The 22,071-nt window shown below is 35.6% G+C and overlaps 3 protein-coding genes across 5 annotated transcripts; 2 read left to right on the top strand and 1 right to left on the bottom strand.

Annotated features, from left to right (window-relative positions):
• Window positions 1-10,490: 10,490 nt before the first annotated feature.
• Window positions 10,491-15,621, top strand: LOC121252249 (ubiquitin receptor RAD23c-like). The gene is made up of 12 exons (XM_041151801.1): window positions 10,491-10,679; window positions 11,560-11,721; window positions 11,863-11,916; window positions 12,033-12,109; window positions 12,224-12,271; window positions 12,456-12,633; window positions 13,982-14,122; window positions 14,193-14,258; window positions 14,352-14,399; window positions 14,501-14,607; window positions 14,691-14,769; window positions 15,249-15,621. The coding sequence occupies exons 1-12, from the start codon at window positions 10,614-10,616 to the stop codon at window positions 15,363-15,365; spliced, it is 1,143 nt and encodes a 380-aa protein (XP_041007735.1). The 5' UTR covers window positions 10,491-10,613; the 3' UTR covers window positions 15,366-15,621.
• Window positions 15,622-17,389: 1,768 nt separating this feature from the next.
• On the top strand, window positions 17,390-18,789 carry LOC121252126 (IST1 homolog). Its single transcript, XM_041151609.1, has 5 exons — window positions 17,390-17,718; window positions 17,801-17,904; window positions 18,040-18,211; window positions 18,294-18,416; window positions 18,508-18,789. Exons 1-5 carry the CDS (start codon window positions 17,533-17,535, stop codon window positions 18,787-18,789), a joined length of 867 nt encoding a protein of 288 aa, XP_041007543.1. The 5' UTR covers window positions 17,390-17,532.
• Window positions 18,386-21,879, bottom strand: LOC121252316 (30S ribosomal protein 3, chloroplastic-like). Of its 3 annotated transcripts, none has more exons than XM_041151916.1 (3): window positions 21,527-21,879; window positions 20,720-21,009; window positions 18,386-18,580 (listed from the first exon to the last, which is right to left on the bottom strand). In XM_041151916.1, exons 1-2 carry the CDS (start codon window positions 21,866-21,868, stop codon window positions 20,728-20,730), a joined length of 624 nt encoding a protein of 207 aa, XP_041007850.1. In that variant the 5' UTR covers window positions 21,869-21,879; the 3' UTR covers window positions 18,386-18,580; window positions 20,720-20,727. The 3 variants fall into 3 exon arrangements, with proteins under 3 accessions (XP_041007850.1, XP_041007851.1, XP_041007849.1); XM_041151917.1 differs by lacking the exon at window positions 18,386-18,580 and adding an exon at window positions 19,472-20,501; XM_041151915.1 differs by lacking the exon at window positions 18,386-18,580 and having other exon boundaries at window positions 20,586-21,009; window positions 21,527-21,878.
• Window positions 21,880-22,071: the final 192 nt, after the last annotated feature.

Here is a 22,071-nt window from a genome sequence, read left to right as displayed (position 1 = left end):
TATGGAAAATTCTTCCTTCAAGCCATTTTGTGCACTGAAGCGCACCCAACAGGTACAGCTGTACCGTTTAATATTGAAACGGCTTGTTTCAATTTTTCTGAAGTGAATCGTGTGTTTTGGATGGGAAGGAAATTTAAATTCGCACGACATCAGTCGCACTCTCCGCATAGCTTACATGTTTTTTTTTTATTTTTTTCCTCCCTTAACACGGTGTGCTACGACTACAGCAACTACAGCAGCTGATGTAAATAATTTTTCAATATAAATGGAATAAGGATCTCAAGAAAAAAACGCAGTGTTTCGTTTCTATTCTCCTCCTTTCGTTCCTTCTCTCTCTCCATCCTCCTCCATCATGGACCAAGGAACTTCCTTGAAGGAAGGGTGTGGATGAGAGAGCTTTCTTCCCAGAAGCTTCAGGGACCGACATAAGCCTACCCGATTCATATCAGAGATATTTAACAGTGGAATCCTATAAAGGTTACTCCCCCACACAGTTTCAGAGTCCTACTGATAGAGTATTAGAGCAGCATACACAGCAGATTACTCAAGATCCAGATCATGCAGAGGATGCTGCTCATGGACAAACCAATAGTTCTGATATGGAAGCTCAGGCTTCATCAAATGTGCAAAACACATGTCATAATTCTTTAGTTTATTTACCATATGGACCCTCATTTAGTTGATGTATCATGTATTTTTATGTAAATTCCAAGGTTGCTACGTTGCTGTACATATTCATTGTAATTGCTTTATTCTGATAGTTTGTTAGGATTCTGTTTTCCTCTTTTGGTATAAAGCTACATGCAGCACTCTGTAAAGGAATGAGAGACGACACAATACAATTCCAGAGCACTACTCTTTCTTTATTCTCTGTCCTTTCATTCTGTTTTCTTCTATTCTTCTTATTCTTACATGGTATCAAGAGCCATTGCGTAAACATATTCTGCAATGACTACTGAACCTCTCAAGTCTCCCTTTCTGGATTTCAATAACATTACAAACCCATATCGCCTTGACCATGGAGACAACCCTTCTCTCCCTTTGGTCCCTGACCTTCTCAACAATGAGAATTACATTACCTGGTCAAGAGCTATGTGTCGAGCTCTTCGAGCCAAAAACAAAATAGGCTTCATCAATGGAAGCTTAACCAAACCTCAAGACCCTACAGACCCTGTTTATATTGCTTGGGAGATATGCAATGATCTTGTTGTTTCCTGGATTCACAATTCCATAAATTTAAGCCTCAAGTCCAGCATTGCCTTAGTGGATGATGCAAAACAGATCTGGTGTGAGCTCAAAGAAAGATTCACCCAACAAAATGGGCATCGAATTTTTCAGCTTAAGAAAGCTCTCACAGGTTTACAACAAGATTCTGATTCAGTAAGCATTTATTATGGTAAACTCAAAACAATTTGGGATGAACTTCTCCTATGTGACCCTCTGCCTGATTGTACCTGTGGCAAACTCACTATCCTTTTCAATCGCTATGAAAGGGATTGTGTTATCCAATTTCTTATGGGTCTCAATGACTCACACAATACTACCCGTGACCAGATCATGCTTCTTGACCCATAATTTCCATAAACAAAATATTCTCCATGATACAACAGCAAGAAATGCAGCATACTATGCTTAACAATCTCCCTTCACCAGATTCCATGGCTTTTGCTGTCAAACAACCATATTACAAACCTTTTTCCAAGCCATCACAGCAGATTAAACGTGAAAGACCATTTTGCACTCACTGCAAAATTCAAGGTCATATCCTGGAACTTTGTTTTAAAGCAGGCAATGCCAAGCCTCCCCTCTGCACTCATTGCCATATGACTGGGCACATAGCAGACAAGTGTTATAAGTTGCATGGTTACCCATTTAGGCACAAATTCCATGGCAAGATCCCTCAAAATTCCACACATTCTGCTCATATGACCATCCTGGATACAGCAACACAGCCTCATGACTCTCCCACATTTACCAAAGACCAATACCACCAACTCATTTCTTTATTGCAGACAAAGGAAGCCTCAATTGCTAATCACTCTATTAATACTGTCCAAACAGATTGTATCCCCTCACCTACCATGAATGGTAATCATTTTTCTTTCACTTCTTTCATTCCATTAGATAACACAAGCACACATCTCTCTTGGATAATAGACACGGGTGCTACAGATCACATGATCTGTAACACCTCACATTTTTCTTCTATAACATCTCAGGTTTCTTTTGTTGTTAAACTTCCCAATGGACAATCTGCACCAGTAACTCATATAGGCACAATACATATTACTTCTAGATTAATTTTGCACAATGTCCTTTGTGTTCCTTCATTTAGTTTCAATTTGATATCAGCTAAACAGCTAACATCTTCCCTTTCCTGTTGTTTTTTATTTCTTTCACAAATTTGTTTTCTTCAGGACCTTTTGACATGGATCACGATTGGCATAGGTGAGATGAAGAATGGCTTATACCACCTGCTCACAGAACCAGTTTCCCCATCAGCTCTTTTTGAATATTTTTCAATTTCCTTACAAAAGAAAATTTTTGTTTCTACTACTTCCTACAAATTCAATCAGGTTTCTGATATTTGGCATTGTAGAATGGGTCACACTCCCATCTCTAAATTACATGTAATAGCAGACCCATCTATTAAAAGGCATGTTTCTACAATTTCTGTTACCAACCCATGTCAAGTTTGTCCTCTTGCTAAACACCACAGATTGCCTTTTCCTATTAGTACACATAAAAGCAATAACCCATTTGACCTCATACATTGTGACATTTGGGGACCCAATTCTGTTGAAGCTTATGATGGAACCAAATACTTTCTCACCATCATAGATGATTTTTCGAGGAGTACTTGGATCTACCTGCTTAAACATAAATCCCACACCAGATCATGTATTGAAGCCTTTTACAATTTAGTTGAAACATAGTTTCATACAAAAATAAAAATTCTGAGAAGTGACAATGGCCTTGAATTCAAAATGACAGAATTCTTCAATAAGAAAGGAATCATTCATCACAAAACATGTGTGGCAACCCCTCAACAAAATGGGGTTGCTGAAAGAAAACATCAACACCTTCTGAACATAGGCAGAGCACTCAAAATTCAAGCAAACCTTCCCAATTCTTACTGGACTAACTGCATTCTAACTGCTGCTTACATTATCAATCGTGTTCCTAGCCCTTTGCTTTCCAACAAAACACCATATGAACTTCTTTTTCATTCCCCTCCTACATATTCTCATATGAGAATCATTGGCTGCCTATGCTTTGCTTCCACCTTATCCCACAATAGAACCAAGTTTGAACCTCGAGGAAGAGCTTGTGTTCTTCTTGGCTACCCATTTGGAGTGAAAGGGTATAAACTCATTGACATTCACTCTAAAACAGTCTTTATATCCAGAGATGTGACCTTTCATGAATATGTTTTTCCATTTCATCAACCTGAATTTTCTTCTTCACCCATACAACCCCCTTTTCAAACACCCTTCGATCTTGCCTCTCCTCCAAATAACAATTCTACTGTCCCTTCAGAAACTTCATTCCCTTCTCCCTCTCCACCACCTCCGCCTGACTCACTACCCCCTTCTCTTCCATCTACTCCACCTGATTCTTTATCTTCTTCATCTCCATCTACTCTACCTGAATCATTATCTTCTCCCCCTCAACCTGTCCTTAGAAGATCATCTCGAACCAGAACTGCCCCTCAATATCTTCAGGACTTCCATTGTCAGCAGGCTTCTTCTATCTCACCCTCTCAATCAAGGGACATGGCTACTTCCTCAGGTATTCATCATTCTTTATCTTCCTTCATTTCTTATAACAATTTATCTCCTGCCCTTTCTTTTTTTTTTCTGCTACCATATCATCACACATTGATCCTCATACTTTTAAACAAGCTGTTAAGGATCCTGATTGGTGTCAAGCAATTGAGGCTGAACTTGAAGCTTTAGAACTTAACCAAACCTGGACACTCACTGATCTACCCCCTGGAAAAGTTCCTATAGATTGCAAATTCGTTTTTAAAACCAAATACCATTCCAATGGCACAATTGAAAGGAAAAAAGCAAGGTTGGTTGCCAAAGGTTTTACTCAGCAACCAGGAGTGGATTACCATGAAACTTTTTCACCTGTAGTGAAAATTGTGACAATCAGAACCATCTTAGCTCTAGCCTCCATCAAGGGTTGGCATCTTCACCAATTTGATGTCAACAATGCTTTCCTCAATGGAGAGCTCAAAGAAGACATCTACATGAGAAAACCACCTGGATACAATAAAGGTTCTCCTGATCAAGTTTGCAAGCTTCTTATAAGCATTTATGGCCTCAAACAGGCCTCGAGACAGTGGTATGACAAATTTTCCTCTTCCCTTATTCAGTTTGGATTCACTCAATCCAAATCAGACTATAGTCTCTTTACCCATCACACTGCCACCTCTTTTACAGCACTACTTGTCTATGTAGACGACATAGTAGTTGCTAGCAATCAAGTTGAATCCATTTCTCTTCTTAAAGATTTTTTGAACAAACATTTCAGAATTAAGAACTTGGGCACATTGAGATATTTCTTAGGCATTGAAGTTGCTAGAAATTCTACTGGTATTCATTTATGTCAGAGGAAATATATCCTTGATATCCTTGCAGACTCAAGCATGCTTGCTGCTAAACCACTACGACTCCCAATGGACCAAAACCACAAGTCAAGTAAATCAAGTGGCACTCCTTTACCTGACCCCACCCCTTATAGACAACCCATTGGTCAACTCCTTTACCTTACAATCACACGACCTGACATAAGTTATCCTACCCAAGTACTCAGCCAGTTCATGGACCATCCTTCAACTACTCATCTTGCTGCTGCTTATAAGGTATTAAGATACCTTAAGAATTCACCTGGCCAAGGGATCCTATTATCTTCTACTTCAGAAATTCAATTACAAGGCTATTGTGACTCAGATTGGGCTACATGCCCTGACACTCGAAAATCCATCACTGGGTATTGCATTTTTCTTGGACAGTCTCTCATTTCTTGGAAATCCAAGAAGCAAACTGTGGTTTCTAGATCATCTGCAGAGGCTGAATATAGAGCCATGGCCTCCATTACCACTGAGTTAACTTGGCTAAGACAGTTGCTTACAGACCTCTCTATCTCTCACCCTCAAGCTGCACAATTATTCTGTGACAACCAAGCTGCATTATATATTGCAGCCAACCCAGTCTTCCACGAGAGGACCAAACATATAGAGGTAGATTGCCACCTAATCCGAGATAAAATCTTAGAAGGAAGCATCAAAACTGCCTATCTTTCCACCACCTTTCAAATTGCTGACATTTTCACCAAATCTCTATCTTCTCATCTGTTGTATTTACATCTTTCCAAGATGGGAATAGTAAACATCTATTCTCCATCTTGTGGAGGGGTATTAGAGCAGCATACACAGCAGATTACTCAAGATCCAGATCATGCAGAGGATGCTGCTCATGGACAAACCAATGGTAATGATATGCAAGCTCAGGCTTCATCAAATGTGCAAAACACATGTCATAATTCTTTAATTTATTTACCATATGGACCCTCATTTAGTTGATGTATCATGTATTTTTATGTAAATTCCAAGGTTGCTTCGTTGCTGTACAAATTCATTGTAATTGCTTTATTCTGATAGTTTGTTAGGATTCTGTTTTCCTCTTTTAGTATAAAGCTGCATGCAGCACTCTGTAAAGAAATGAGAGACGACACAATACAATTCTAGAGCATTACTCTTTCTTTATTTTCTGTCATTTCATTCTGTTTTCTTCTATTCTTCTTATTCTTACATAGTGCAAAACAACAAGAGCAACATTGCTTTGTTCTGGGTGCAGATTTCAAGTCGCCGGAACTAGTTAAACCCGAGAAGAAAACGGAAACCCAATAAGGGAGATGATGGGAGACGAAGCCCATGTCACTGCTTCTTCTTTCTATTCCCTTTCATGTTTTTCGTTTTTTTCTTTTTTTTTTTTTAATGGCATCTGACAATTAATAAATTAAAATTAAAATAATCAATTGGTATACGGTTGATGTGCCAAACTACCTGTAGTACTTTTTTTTTTTTTTATAATATATCGGCTAAGCCGATTTCTCAGCGGTTCCCACCCAGAATTGAAAAAAAAAAAATAACCCTCCATTTTTGGCAGCTAGCTAATTAATTACATATAACCTTGCCCACATCAATCATCATGCAAATTTTTTTCTCTCTTTCCAAGAGTCGTGCCATTAATTTGTTAGTACCATCTTCCTGACTTATGTTTTTAATGATTTTAGTAGCTCAAATACTAAAGCAATTATGAAACGAGAAAGGATATTTATATTTTTTTGGGTGTATAAATTTTGTGTAGTTTTATTTTTTTTAAAAAGGTAAAATATGAGATTTATAAAAAATAAAAAATAGATTTTTAACAATGAATCCAGTCTTTTTTAAAGACGGTATGATGATCTTGTACATCCTATAAATATAATTAGCAAAACTCAATATTAATATGAGATCTACATATTTTATTTATCTTTTTCTTTTACATTGTAAAAAGAAAAAGGATAGAGCCATCTTAATCTTGTTGATAATATTAAAGAGTCATGCTATTTTGCCACCCAGTAATGATAGGCTTGACAGTTGAGCCACCTAGCACAAATTTATATATATTTTTATTTTTTTAACATATTTTAATATTTTAAAAAATAAAAAAATACATCAATACATTAAAATTTACTTTCTTAATTATTAAATAAAAAATAAATATATAAACGATTAAAATGAGAAAAAAACTCAAACATCATACTAGTACTTTCCTAATCTTAAATCTTGTTGATAATCTTAATCCCATTTTTATAGGTTGCAATTAAGCGTAACATATTTTATATGAGTAATGATTACAAAAAAAAAAGTCTGATACGTTCGAGTAGATATAAGATTAATTAATGTGCTAATCGAACAGCAATTGATTGGTGAGTGGGTGCAATATAAACGCGTCAAAAGTACAATCCATCCAGCTTAATAGTTGTAGTAAAATGGATAAAAGTAAAACTTTTTCCTCAAAGTGAATGCATCATGGTTACTATATATCTATATTATATATATATTTACAACAAAATTTATGTGTAGTTATTTTTACCTATTTTTTATACTCTTTACTAATATAATTGATCACTATCATTTTTATTAACATAAAATAACCGTTTTAACAAATCATATCAATATATATATATATATATTTGAAATTTGAAATTTAATATTTATGCATGATTGTTATAACTGCTTTTACCAATCAAAAAAAATTCTGGCTCACAGAGGTTGCCAAAAAGATGGGAAAGGAGCAAAACCGAGTACGGCATTTTACCATGTCATATTTGTAAGAGTAACTTTTGGCGAGAAATAAATTCTATAAAAACAAATTCACATATTAATATAGTTTGAGGTGACATATTATATTGTAAAATTATTTTTATTATAAAATATTAAATCTAACATCATATTATATGAAATTATATTAATTTATAAATTTATTTTTATAAAATTTCTAATTTATGGGAATAGCACTTTTCTATGGCCGGTTACACTTAAAAAATAAATAAAGAATAACAAATCAAGGACATATTCGAACCGATCGTAATATGGGTAGTGATGAGGTTACTCTACCCATCTACTATCTATGTACATTTCAAGTTCTTTTTTTTATCATTTTCTTTTAAATATTTTTTTAACATCCTTGAATAACAAATCAAGGACATATTCGAACCGATCGTAATATGGGTAGTGATAAGGTTACTCTACCCATCTACTATCTATGTACATTTCAAGTTTTTTTTTTTTTTTTATCATTTTCTTTTAAATATTTTTTTAACATCCTTAATTACTAAGAAAAAATTAAAAAAATATATAACTTTACTAATACTCAATTTCTTAATCATTAAGTAAAATAAAAAATTAAATACAAATTAGATAGTAAATGAATAGTAATAAGATAATAATGTTATCATTATTCTTGTAATATAGATGGGCAAGGTGCCACAAAGCTTTGTGAAAGATAGCAAACTAAGATTGTTTTACAATAAATTATTTAACCGGGGAAAAAAGCCAAGATATATAGTTTTGGCCGTACATGAATCATAATCTATATTTTTAGTGTCATTTATTATTTAATATGCATCTTATAGTATTAAAAAATATAATGTACGGTCTAAAATAATTAATAGGTTTGAAAGTTTGATTACCTTCCAATCACTCCAAAGCATTATTTTTTCAGAGTTTTTTCGTACACAAAACTTATTTTATATTTAGCATATATACATAATTATTACAACTTTTTATTGAAAAATAAGTGGTCATTTGGAATTGCAAAATATATATACTTCCTCCAGAAAAATCATTTCATATATAAGGTCTTGTTTAGATACAAAAATTATTTTATTTTATCTCATTATTATAATTTTTTAAATTTTTATATAAAATATAATAAATAATTCAATTTTTAACGAAAAAAACTCGTAATAATTTATACAAAAAAGTTTAAAAACCATTTAAAAAAAAAAAGAAAAGACTTTTTTTATATGTTGAATATTTTATTTTGGGCCCAAGCTCAGTTAGATTGAGATTATCTCAAGCTCACCTGATTGCTTGGGCTTTGAAACCATTCGAATGTATAAACTGTCCAGTGTTTTCATTTCAAGGCAACTGTCATTTGTTAACTTCCGTACCATTACTAATATAGGAAAAAAATCTTGTGCTTTTAGCTTTTATGGTTAGGGGCTGTGCTCAATTCCAAAAGTTAAAATTTTTGGGTAATTTTTTTCACCATATATTTTATAACAATAATTTTATAAAAATAATATATTTTACAAAATTATATTATATATATCACTTTCCGTGTTCTATACTATGCATATCAAATAATAAATAAATAAATTATTATTAATTTTAGCATACCTGTATTGTCTCTTTGTAAAGAAATAGTCCCTATAAAATAAATGTAAGATGATTATGCTTAGTTTAATTTTTTACAAAAGAAAATATACACGACTCGAAACTTGTACAAATTGTCAAAAAAATGAATTGGGATAAAATAAAAGAGAACTGAATAGAGAGAGAGAATAAAGGATGTTACTGCAATGTATATAACTTGTGAAATATTTATATACGACACTTGATGTTAACAAACTAACCACCTCTAGCTAATTTGTAACTAATAAATAACTAACAGTTCTAATACAAATCATCACATACCAGAACATCATTCCTAACATGATTATGGTTAAAAAAAAAAAGTGTTAAATGCAAGCATTGTAATGTGTGATGGCCCATGTTATATCATGATTCATGAAAATAAAAATTTTATATGCAATCATTTTTATTTTTTTATGTATTTTATTAATGTGATGAGTTGCGTCTTTTTTTTAATATAAAATAATTATTTTAATTATTCACATCAATAAAGTATTAAAAAATATATAAAAATAATTATATATACCATAACTCAATTGCATGTAACTCGGAGCAACTCGATCTTTTTCATAAACTTATACCGAGTAACGAAGTAAAGAATCCCTGCAAATATATATTAGTAAGGCATCAGAGTAAAACTCTGCACAAAGTAACCAAAAAGTTTGAAAAACAGCCGAGAAAAAGCATCAGATCGTAAAACTCTGCACCAAGTAAAGCTTTCGAAAAAGTGGTGTTTTTTGTTTTTTTTCATAAGAAATATCTTATTATTTTTATCTAAATTTTAAAATGGATGAGATATAAAGATAACGTGTGTTTTCAAAGTATTTATTATTTAATATAAAAAATGATATTTGTAGTAGTAAAGTGTACAAACGCTACATAATATTTGTTAAAAAAATAAGTAAATGCGAGATCTATAAGAAAAAAATTAATTTTTTAATATTAGACCCAACTTTTTTTCAAAATGATTACGAATTATTTACGTACTTTACGATTATATGTAACATTATTTATTTAATATTTATCATGCCTTTAACGTGTCTATTAAGCATTAAAATTCAAATAAATATTAAAAACTTTCTATATATACATATATATATATATATATCTTTGAAAACCCGGAGGGTGTAACTATTATTTAATATATTATATATTATTTATTTATTTAATTTCACGTAAATAAATACAAATTATGATTCTAAGAAGATAATAGATAGAAGTTTTGTGATCGTAATCCAAAAAAGATTCTTAGGAGTTAGTAATTTTAATTTTTATGGACACAGAAGATATAGCTCGTTCCTGTTCTAAGCTAACCTCTTCGTTTAAAATTGCCCTATACGCATCTAACTCTCACGGTTCAGTCACAACATGACACCTGTCAGAAAGACCCTCTTTCCCCACCTTTCGATATTCTATTCGATGAAAGACGAATTACCATAGTCGTTGGCCGTATTCGATTATTTCCCATCGTTTACGTATATAAGCAAAGCCGAGGGTCCAGTTTTTTTTGGTTATAGTGACTTTCTTCTTTGGTTCTCTCTTTTTTCACTTTCTCTTCAACCGTCACATAGCCACCGGCGACGTCGGAGACTCTCCGGAGAATTGGATACTGTACAGGTGGGCTTCCTCGAGGAAGATGAAGATCTTTGTGAAGACTCTCAAGGGTACTCACTTCGAGGTCGAAGTGAAACCCGATGACACGGTACCGGCGCTTTTCTTGATCTCTTAATTTTTCAAGTTTCTTTCCCTGACGGTCGTTTGATTATTTTTTATTGGTGTTTTATTTGCATTGCTCTTGGGATTTTTTGTGAATTATGTTTTCTTTCCTCTTTTATTTTTTATTTTTGGCAGACGAAGGTTAGGGTTTTTTATTTTTTTAGCGGTTGATTTTTTTATGATCGTATAATCTGGTTAGCGTTTTTGGCGAATAATGCCTGAATTTTTCAACACCAAAAACCTTGCGTGAATTGCAGATAATTGGTTTAGTTTAACCTAGTTCAATTTCGGATATTTTGTACGCAATTAGTGAGATTATTGTATTATAATGATTGGGCGACTTTTTAGTGCACTTTTAAGTCTCCGTAATTTGCATTTAGTTCTGAAGGGAAAACTTCAACTTCACCAATTTTGAGTGGCTGTAGTATACTTGTGTGCTTGGGTTTTCCTGGTTATTAATGAACATATCTTACTTGCAAAAAAAAAAAAAAAAAGTGTTCTTAACAGTATGACATGTCCAAGTGCTAAGCTTCTCTGTACCTGAAAAAGATATCAATGGTACTTTCGTTCTGTGCCTTTAAATCATCATCGAACACATTGTAAAGTTATTAAGTATTACTTTCCTCCTGTGCCCTTTGTATTACTTTCCTCCTGTGCCCTTTGTATTACACATTTTAATTTGTTAAAGTCTCACTAACTTGACGTGTAAACAAATAATAATAATAATTAGCTCTCCGACTTTTACAAAGGGACCGGCTGTGAGTTTCTTCTTGTGCAATTCTATCCTATGTTTCATCTGCTACTTTCTTTTAGTTTAATGTCATGAGTTTAAGCCCATTCTTCCAATTCTTTTTCAAAATCTTCAGATTGCTGATGTCAAGCAAAATATAGAGGCTCTACAGGGCTCTGTGGTTTACCCGGCGTCACAACAGATGCTTATTCATCAGGGGAAAGTTCTCAAGGACGCCACAACACTTGAGGAAAATAAAGTTGCGGAGAATAGTTTTGTTGTCATCATGTTAACCAAGGTGAATATGTTTATCACTGATGTAATTTTAAGTATAGCTGTTCTGGTGTCGTACTGGCTCTTAGAATTTAGTTCCTTCTCGTGTCCTTAAGCTAGTTGCTTTAATGTTTGTACCAATGCATGTGTGTTGGAACAATTGCAGAGTAAGGTCTCGTCAAGTGGAGCCTCAAGTACAACAAGTGTGCCCACGAGCCAAGTAAGTACAGATGAGGCTGTTTCAATCTATTCTACTGAGTTCTTTTATTGTTAACTCTTCATTGTAGTCATTATTGCCATTTGAAGTTGCCCCAATAGAGCCACTTACCTGTGTAGGCGCAACCTGTTAGTTTGCCTCCTACCTCGATACAACCAGCACCACCATCTCAACCTCCTCCCTCAACTCCAGCACCGTGAGTTAAACCTCCTCTCGAATGCTTAGTATGAGTTTGGAGCACTATATAGTAAACCTTAAGTTTGCTTCTTAATTGACTGACTTTTCTGCTTCTCTTTTTTGAATCGTGCAGAATGCAGACTGCCCCTGAAAACACTCCTCTTGTTGTCGCTCCTGCTTCGTAAGTATTGATAGTCATTCTTTTGGATACAAGTCTCATGTGATATTGATATTTAAGACCTTGCATTTTGACCTTCGGTTTTCTCTAGAATTGTATAATGTTGGGGACTTCAAGCAATGCTGAATACTACGATATTTCTTTGACTCTATTGTTTTATTTATTATTCTCATTTTGGGTCATGCAGTTCCGAATCAGATGTCTATGGACAAGCAGCATCAAATCTTGTTGCTGGAAATAATTTAGAGGCTACTGTTCAGCAGATTCTGGATATGGGTGGAGGAAGTTGGGATCGGGACACCGTTGTCCGTGCTTTACGTGCTGCTTTTAACAACCCTGAAAGAGCTGTTGAATATCTATATTCTGTAAGTCTTTTCCCAGTCTTTGGGTTCATTGTCTGTTCGTAGTTCAGCCTATGACTGTATCTAGCTTGTAAGTTGTAGATTCATATTTCTTTTCGTATTCATGTTTCAACTCATTTAAGAATGGGCTCAAGTCATGGAGCACACAAGTTCTAAATCTGTTCAACGTCTCAGTACAATGCAGTTTTACAGTTTTAACAATAGAACTTGCAAATAATGGGTTGCAGGGAATGCATGTTGGCCTTGAGGATGACAAGTTCTTTTTTCCTTCTCTAATTGGGCAGTATTTGTACTGCCCATCATTTTGCATATCTAATGAGGTTGAAAACTATTCAAGTTTTCAATTCAGTAATGCGAATATTTAAAAGCTTGCATGAAAACCTGGTTCTTTTAACAAGTAAGATGATTGTATTAAAAAGCAAGAGGTGCTACCAAAGTACACCAGGAGTGTACATTAGAAACACCTACTTTGAAAAGGCAAAAGGTTAAAATAATAAGAAAGAATAGAACTGGACAAGTTTAGAGATGCTGCCATTCAAAAACCATAATTGATCATGCAAATAGAAAAACATAATTAATCCCAAAACCCAAGCCATACTCAGGCTCTCTCTCTCTCTCTCTCTCTCTCTCTCTCTCTCTCTCATCCTTTTGTTTTGGGTGTTTTATATAATACCGTAAAGCCGTGAAGGTTTTTTCCAGCCATCTTTTGGGATCCTCCTAAGATTCTACAAAATTCTCCTTGACTTCGATTAAGGCTTTAATTGGATTGTTAAGTGTATTTGCAGACAGTATAAATTTGGCAACACTTCTCTCCCAGCATCTGTGTTGGGGTCAGTTGAATGAGACATGGATATAAGTGGTGTTGGCCTAGTTTGTGGCCGGATGGTAATGAGAGCTGTTGTGGGACATGTTTGAAGGTTGAGAGAGGCTTGTAGACTTGTGATGCTGCACAACACATTCTAAAACTGAAGTGCATACTCACGAAGGCCTCAAAGTTTACTTTAATAACGCTAAGGTGCTAATCATTGGAATTTATTCACTTACACCCTTTTCTTAACCTCATGCCACATAAATTGATGTGAAAATTCCACATAAACACAATTGTTTACATTCACATATTTGCGCCATTAGTACAGAATATGGGTATTACATCCTGTTAATGGCCAACCATACTAGGATCTTGTCTTGTGTTGTGTTCAACCTAAACACTAACTGTGTTGTTCGTGTGGAATGCACTGTGATGAGCATGTAACATGTTGCTCATTTTGTTATCACTCCTTTTGAGTTGGATGTAAGCATGTCTCTCTGTTGGTCATACCATCAGATTAAGTTGAAACGTAATACTTTTCAGGGAATTCCTGAGCAAGCTGATGTTCCTGCGGTTGCTCAAGTTCCTTCAAGCGGGCAGGCTGTAAACACTCCTGCCCAGGCTCCACAACCGGCAGCACCTACCAGTGGGCCCAATGCAAACCCCCTAGATCTGTTCCCACAGGTAGATTCCTATTGATCAATAATTTATGGACTTTACTGGAAATGAAATGAGTTTAATCTTCCTTAATCAGGGTCTTCCCACTATGGGTACAAATGCCGGTGCAGGAACCTTGGACTTCTTGCGAAACAGTCAACAGGTATCTTACCTATGACTCTTTTCCTAACCTGGGTGTTGGCTTATTGTCTACAAACTTGCCCGAGGTTCCTTGAGCATTTTTTCTTTATTTCAGTTCCAAGCCTTGCGACTTATGGTGCAAGCAAACCCCCAAATATTGCAGGTACTCTAATGTCATGCGTCAGATTCTTTTTGTTGTCACTTTGGTCATTTTAGTAGCTTATGGTTTAACATTGGTTTCTGCTAACTTTTGTTCCATTGCAGCCTATGCTCCAGGAACTTGGAAAGCAAAATCCGCAACTAATGCGCCTGATTCAAGAGCATCAGGCTGATTTCTTACGCCTGATAAATGAACCAGTTGAAGGAGAAGGGTGAGATGAATATGATGCGTTTTTAGTTGTCTGCTATTTATATATTTGAAGGTATCCTTATTTGCATGTTATTGTATGCTCAGGAACCTACTGGCTCAGGGGGCTTCAGCAATGCCACAGGCTGTGACTGTCACCCCTGAGGAGCGTCAGGCCATTGAACGTGTAAGTATGTTGGCCCTTATTTCTTATTTCTAGCCCTTCAGTTTGATTGTCAGTTGTTTCTGCACTTAAAGAGCGAGACCCCCGTAAGGGGACACAGGCGTCCATGCCTTGAAGCTTCAGGTTGTATCCTATGTATTCCTGTCTTCTTGAATAAATATGTTTTATAATTCTGCTAAACATCCTGTTTAATGTTTTTTTTTTCAATTCATCCTATTTTTTTTTTAAAAAAAGTACTTCAGTTGGATGAACTGACATGGTCTCATTTCTTTGGTATATGTTATTCGGGTGCAATTAGGCCTATTCATATGCATTTGGGAAAAGCTCAACCCAAATGTGTGGTCTGCAATGCTTTATCACCATCACCATTACACGTACCTTTTTTTTTTTTTTTTTTTTTTAATATAGTAAAACCTTGTCTTGTGAGGCAAGTTATGTAAGGACTATTCATGCGCTCTTTACTGACATGGGATCTTTTGCAGCTTGAAGCTATGGGATTTGACCGGGCCCTAGTATTGGAGGTATTCTTTGCATGCAACAAGAATGAGGAGCTGGCGGCCAACTATCTTTTAGATCATATGCATGAGTTTGAGGACTGATCGAAGTGGTCATCATTTCTTACTTATTTACTCTTTTTTCTGTTTATGTCAAGACTTCTCTGCCTTGTTGGTCATTTTGGTTTGTCTTTAGTGTCTTTATCCACTCATTTGTCCTGTGGAGTCTTAGGAACAGAGATGCTGTCAGGATGTTTATTCTCCCCCCCTATTCATCCTTTGTATTCCTTAGCATTTCCAAATTTCTGTTCTAAATATTGGTTACATGCCTTATACACATAATTTTATTAATTTTGCGCTGGCACATGGAAATAGTGGCTTCTTTCCCTGTCCAGACTTGTTTAATCTTTTAGCTGGCTGTAAGGCATATTTATGCTAACTTGGGCATTACCATGCTGACTGCCAGCCCATAAATAGTAAATGCTAATTTTGCTCTCCTTTTAGCATGAATTTTGTTCTTAACGAATTTGGATCGTCACTATGTTCTTAGATTTATCTATGTTGTTGAGAGAGCTTTAATTGAATACATGAAACCTATGTCGGGCTTATGTCGTTGGTATGTTGGTAATTCACATATTTCCCTTAGCAACAAGGAAAATAATTAGGAAAAAGAAGCCCAGATTAATTAGGCACTTTCCCAGGACAGACAATTTGAAGACTACTTACTCTGTTGGAAACTGAATCATAGAGGGAAGAATACTCGAACCATGATAGTCCTCCTTTGATATCTCCTTGCGTGTATGAAACCTTAAAGGCCGAGGTCATTGCAACAGCCGTACCTACCGTAGGACCAAGACTTGGAGCACAAGTGCATTAGTTTCAATTTTCTTCTGTTCTGTCACATATTCTTCCTTCCACGTTTGGCTTGAAAATCTCATCTGGAATTTCTGATACAGACAAATGGCGTTTGTTGACTAAGCCACTAGCCCATGGTACTGGTCACTTCCTGACCTGTGCCTTTTTCTAATTTGACGGTACTCTGATCATAAACCATGAGGAACCTTTTTTCTTTGATTTTTTGCAATGACGCTTTCATTGCCTTAAAAGTGTTTTGAAATTTAATAAGTCCAAAAATTGATGCACTTTGATGATAGGGTAGTGATCCAGCCTCACGTAAGCTGACGATAAAAAAATTTGCATCGATCGGTGCAAACACTCAGAAAAACAGCCCGTGCCATGCGTTCTAAATTCAACTAAGGCACGTTTGGAATGAGAAATGATCTTAATTTATTTTATTATTATAATTTTTTTAAATTTTTATATAAAATATAATAAATAATTTAATATTTTTAAAATTTAAAGTAATAATATTATTAAAAAATAATATTTTAATAATATTTTATTTAATTCATATAAAATCATTTTATCTCATCTCTCAATTAAAACAGGATTAAAAAGAAAAACACTATTTTTATTGGGTCGTTAAGTATGTACTCCTCAGAGTCGACGGACTCTTTCAAATCTTTCTCCGTCTCCGAGTAGAGAAAAGTCTTATTTGTTTTGTGCGAAAATACTCTTTCTATGCTAACTGTAAATATAAGGCCTTGTTTGGATAGTCATACGAGATAAAATCAGATGAGATATATATAAATAGTTAATGATATAGTTTGTGAATAGTAATGAAATAAATAAGTTAAGATTTTTATTGAATTTTGAGAAAGGAGAAAGAAAAAGTTGAATAAAAATATTATAAAGTTAAAATATTATTATAATATAATTTTTTAATATAATTTTTGTTTTTAATTTTGAAAAACTTGAATTATTTTTTATGTTTTATATGAAATTTTAAAAAAATTATAATGATTAGTAATAAGTAGATGAAAAAGTATGGAAGAGAAATTAAAAAGTATTTATATTTAAGTAATATTTAAATGTTGAATTGAAATGAGATGAGATTGGCTAAAATGAAATGCGAACTGCATATCCAAAACAGGGCCAAGTCTTGGAGGCTGAGAAGTGGTCAGGTTTCTGGGTTTCTTCTAGAAAAGAAGCTGCCTAGAATTGACCGTTTATCGTTCAGCAAAAAATATATGGCGGCGGCTAATTTTTAATCAGTTGGCATGCGATGACAAATCATGAGACGTACCAGGCAGCATGGTCACATTTCAAAGTATATAAGTTCTTTTGGTACTACCTACCCTTTATTGAAGTTCTTACTGCGGGAGGAGGTCTTTGTGTTTCATAGAGCATCAGGCATCAGCAAGGGCAAAGGATGGGACGGAAATTGGATGCTTTGCTCGGAAGGAATTCCAAGACCTCCAAATTCAAAACCCTTGCGAAACTGACCATTTCCAGGATTACCATCCTCAAGAACCAGCACCAAGTCCGGTGCTCTCATGCACATTCTGATGTCATCGAACTCCTTAAACTTGGTCATCAAGAGCGAGCTCTTCTCCGAGTAATTTCTCTTCTTTCTTCTTCTTCCTCTTCTCCTCCTCCTCACATGCATATATGCGGAATTCTAATGGAGCTCTTAACAGGTTGAGCATGTGATAAAGGAGCAGAACATGTTAGATGTGTTTGCCATGATCGCAAACTACTGTGATGTCTTGATAGAAAGCGTTGAGTTACTTAAAAAGAACAGGTTAGTTTTCGCGAGTCCTTCGAATTTCAAGTTTTCAATAGTTTTTGTGGTGATGGTGGCTATAAGGTAATTGGAAATCTAATTCCGTTAAGCTTCCTAGTACTGATTCACCCATATATGCATATGTTTTTACAGTGGGTGTCATGACGAGCTCAAGGAGGGGATATCAAGCCTGATCTTTGCAGCTGCAAGATGTGGAGAATTCCCAGAGCTACAAAAACTCCGTCAGATTCTCACTTCAACATTTGGGAAAGATTTTGCTGATCGTGCTGTTGAGTCGCGCAATAACTGCGACGTTAATCCTAAGGTAACTAGTTGGACAGTTCAAGGATGCATTGTCAAAGACTCATAATGTCTCTTTAAGTTAATTCTGTATTGGGTTTATCTAGATGATACAAAAGCTTTCGGTCCGACAGCAAAGCTTGGAAACCAGATTGAAAGTGCTAAAAGAAATTGCTTCTGAGATTGGATTCACTTTGCATTTAGAGGAACATGCTCCTTTGGTTGTTGAGGTAAGGAAAGCTGTACATCATAAATTAAGAATTTGCATCAAGTAAAATTTTGGTTCTAAATCTTGAATGAGTCCATGTTTGGTAAATGCAGGATGACTCCCAGAAGCAGAGGCAGCTGGAAACTCACAAATCAGCTAACTTAGATGGTCCTCACCTTCGATCACCTGGAGAAGAGAGAATGGAGAATGAGTTCCCTGAATCCATGACAGCAAGGAAGAAGTACAGAGATGTAGCTGCCGCTGCTCAAGAGGCTTTTGAATCAGCAGCATATGCAGCAGCAGCTGCAAGAGCAGCTGTTGCACTGTCCAGGTCTGAATCACAAGACAATGATCCAGATGATCATAGTGGTCTGCTCATTGACAAGGAATCATAACGGACTCCTATCGGTTGATGAGACCTAAGTTCTGAACTGAACGATATGCAGCTTAAAAGTAGATTAGAACTCGAAGTATCCATTAACCTTTTACAATATCCATTTTGTTAACAATTACAGATCAGAATCAGAAAGCAAAGAAGTGGCCAAAGACAACCATAACAGAGATCTCAAAGAATTTGAAATGAGAAGAAAAAAATAAAGTAGGAATATAGAGTCCAGATTCAGGAGATGACAATTTGACAGAGAGGAAATTCCCTCCAAATCATGTACCAGAATGAGCCTTTGGGTAATGAGACAGTTTTTGATAGATATGAAAGCATAGATAGCAAGAAAATAGGCAACACGCATTGTGACTTCGATTGCAATAAACCATAGCATAGCAGCAACATATCAGAAAATACAGTGCAATAGTATATGAGACCCGTCTGACAAAGGGTATCTTCAAAGTGCTCTGCAGAAATCTCAAGCTGATCCCATCGTGAATCCCATGGACGGCAAAAAATGACCCATTTCTCAAATTTTGTAGAGCACTTAAATGACTTCCCCCAAACATGGAGAAAGTGTTATTAGTGATGACTAAATGAGTACACAGAGAGGAGAAAATTTTTCATTCTCCCAGTTCTAAAGTTAAAAGTTCTGTAATAGTGTATGGTTACTTTATTACATAGATTTTTTCTCACTTAATTATATACTTCAGTTTCTGGTTCCTTGTACTGTAAAACTCCATTCCCATACCCCCTTTTTTTCTGTATAGACGACAACATATGGTGCATCTATCTGGCAAGAAAAGCATTTATTTTTTTACTTCCCTTTCAAATCAGTTGGTGGCACGGTGCAGCATAGCAGTCAGGACGCAGAAGCAATGTGCAAGGATAAAAAAATTAAGTCCTTTAAGATTTTACTAGGCATGTCCAGAGGATGAAGTAATGAAAGCATAGCTGAGGGTTTTTGGACCACTGTCTCAAGCCAAAACATGAATAGAGCTGAGTTGCAGAGATTGGAAATTTGTAAGAGGAGATCAAATTGCAGCATGAGATTGAGGCAAATGTGCTGCAAATAAATGATGGTCGTCATAGTGGCAGATATGTTAAAGATTCTGGGTTCTGGTTGTTTTTTTTTATAAGTAATAAGAGAATATGAGTAAATAAGCATAATCAAAGCACACAGGAAGTATACAAGAGAAAATATCTAAATACGAGCTAAGAACTGGAATAGGCTAAACGCAAATCATGAAGATTAACTCCATTCAATACAAGAGCTTTCGCCCAAATACGCAAAGTACTAAAGAAAAACTCCCTAAGTGCTCCCATTGAATGTTCTTTATCTTCAAAATACCGTCCATTCCTTTCCAACCATAAGCACCACATCAAACATGAAGGAATGAATCATCTTCCATATGGCAACAATGCGACTACTCCCCTAAAAACCTTGCCAACATGCTAAAAGATCCACCACTTGCTTAGGCATCACCCAAGCAATACCCGTGCTACCAAAAATCTCATCCCACAAAGTCTTGGCCAACTCACAATGAAGAAAAAGATGGTCAACAGATTCACATCTTTCTGGGTTCTGGTTGTTAAACTGGAAAGCTCTACCTCTAAGAACACTCTTGTCTCACTACAAAAGATTAGCTATTTACATCAACTCTCTATTGGCATATATGCCTATGAGTTCACCCGCCAGGGTAAGTCCCAGTACATCAAGGAACCCTGCAATGCAATTTTGGAAAATATAACTTCATACGGCTTAGAAAGTTCCCCCCCACCCAAAACCAATTGGGTAGCAAAAAAAAATGACCAAATGAAACTTGTATTTCCATTTACCTCTTAAAAAAAAATCGAACAACAGGTTACAGCAGCAATAGCCTAACATTCATGCAAGATCAACCTATATAACCTATTATGCTGCAGATTAAAAAATCTCTTACATCGAATATTATGCTAGATTACCCCCGCTCTGCTGCCACAAATTAATGATATCCGTAGCCTGATTGAGAAGAATGATGATCTGTTTTTGAGATATCCAGGGCTTGCTATCAAGTAACAGTTTTAGCTCCTCCCAAGCATCTTTCCTCGGCCAAAAGTAGTATGGACTCAATGGGATGGTGCCATGTCCCGGTATCATCTGGTCAAGTGCAATGCCAATGTTCTTTTCCATCCAAATAAACTTCAACACTAACCGCGGCTTCTCCAATGACTTCACAACGACCCCAAGTTTCTACAAATATCAAAGAAACGAAGCACTTCAATGACTGATTCATTGTTCGGGATGTGGAGAAAAGAGGAAAGTAACAAAAGGGCAAGTTTTGATCGATTTCTTTAATTTTATGCCCCTGCCAAATAGTTAGCTGTATTACTCTCAATTACGTACAAGTTCTTTTTCATTGTATTTGGGCTTTCCCCTACATTTTCCTAAATCACAGTGTTTGAAAAGCAAGAAGTATCTTTTCCAGTCAGAGGAAAAACATGTTATTTCCCTAGCTTTCTATTTATTAATGAAATCAGCAAAACACCTTCAAAGGTTTTTAAATCTACGTCTCACAAGTCAACTAAAAATCCTCACTTGGAATTCACACAATTGCTCTCATAAAACACAGAGTTGAAAATTCCCCTTTCCACGAAAACAGAACTTCCTATTTTCTTTTCTTCCATTTTCTCAAGAACCAAACATAGCGCAAAAATAAAAGAAACATATACCACACGCAGACAGTGGAAGAGAAAGCGAGTGAAGGGACCTCTTTATCCGGAGGGGATTCGGAAGGGGAATCATCATCTGCGAGAATGTCTTCAGCTACTGCTGCTTCAGCTGCCGAAGCTGACGCTGATGCAGATAGTTTGAAGATTCTCGTCCTTTGACTGTGACTGTGGCGATTCGGTTGTTTCAACACGGAGTGCGAGTGTGAATGTGGCCTTGCAAAGATTGGGGCTTTATCAAAGGGTTTAAGGAAGAAGCTCTGTAAAGGGAACGCTAAGGGCTTCAGAGAAGGATTGAGGTTGGGTTGAATCGCCATTGGTAGCATCTTTCCTTGTTTCACGGACCGAGAGAGAGTGTGAGAGAAAGAGGGACAGACAGCCATTTTTGTTTTGAGGATAACAGGATAAGGAAGATCGGGCAATAGGATACGGGCCAATTCCAACCCGACTTAATTCTCGGATCAGCCAAACCACCCTGATTTTATTTATTTTTATTTAATCATGCAAATATATATTATTTAGGTGAAATATTAGAAATAGCCATGGAGTGAGCTAAGGTGTCAAATTTGTCGAATTGTGTTGGGTT

The sequence above is a fragment of the Juglans microcarpa x Juglans regia genome, chromosome 2S, assembly GCF_004785595.1.
Source record: "Juglans microcarpa x Juglans regia isolate MS1-56 chromosome 2S, Jm3101_v1.0, whole genome shotgun sequence".
In the NCBI taxonomy this organism is placed as follows: Eukaryota; Viridiplantae; Streptophyta; class Magnoliopsida; order Fagales; family Juglandaceae; genus Juglans; species Juglans microcarpa x Juglans regia.
This window is presented reverse-complemented; position numbering and strand designations above follow the sequence as displayed.

Bases quoted from the DNA above. Each gene is read 5' to 3' on its own strand.
- LOC121252249 (XM_041151801.1), top strand. From the start codon at position 10,614: ATGAAGATCTTTGTGAAGACTCTCAAGGGTACTCACTTCGAGGTCGAA. The intron at 11,722-11,862 runs GTGAATATGTTT...GAACAATTGCAG, and splicing joins TTGTCATCATGTTAACCAAG to AGTAAGGTCTCGTCAAGTGG. The intron at 14,608-14,690 runs GTGAGATGAATA...TTGTATGCTCAG, and splicing joins GAACCAGTTGAAGGAGAAGG to GAACCTACTGGCTCAGGGGG.
- LOC121252126 (XM_041151609.1), top strand. From the start codon at position 17,533: ATGGGACGGAAATTGGATGCTTTGCTCGGAAGGAATTCCAAGACCTCC. The intron at 17,905-18,039 runs GTTAGTTTTCGC...ATGTTTTTACAG, and splicing joins GAGTTACTTAAAAAGAACAG to TGGGTGTCATGACGAGCTCA. The intron at 18,417-18,507 runs GTAAGGAAAGCT...TGGTAAATGCAG, and splicing joins ATGCTCCTTTGGTTGTTGAG to GATGACTCCCAGAAGCAGAG.
- LOC121252316 (XM_041151916.1), bottom strand. From the start codon at position 21,868: ATGGCTGTCTGTCCCTCTTTCTCTCACACTCTCTCTCGGTCCGTGAAA. The intron at 21,010-21,526 runs GTCCCTTCACTC...TGATATTTGTAG, and splicing joins AATCCCCTCCGGATAAAGAG to AAACTTGGGGTCGTTGTGAA.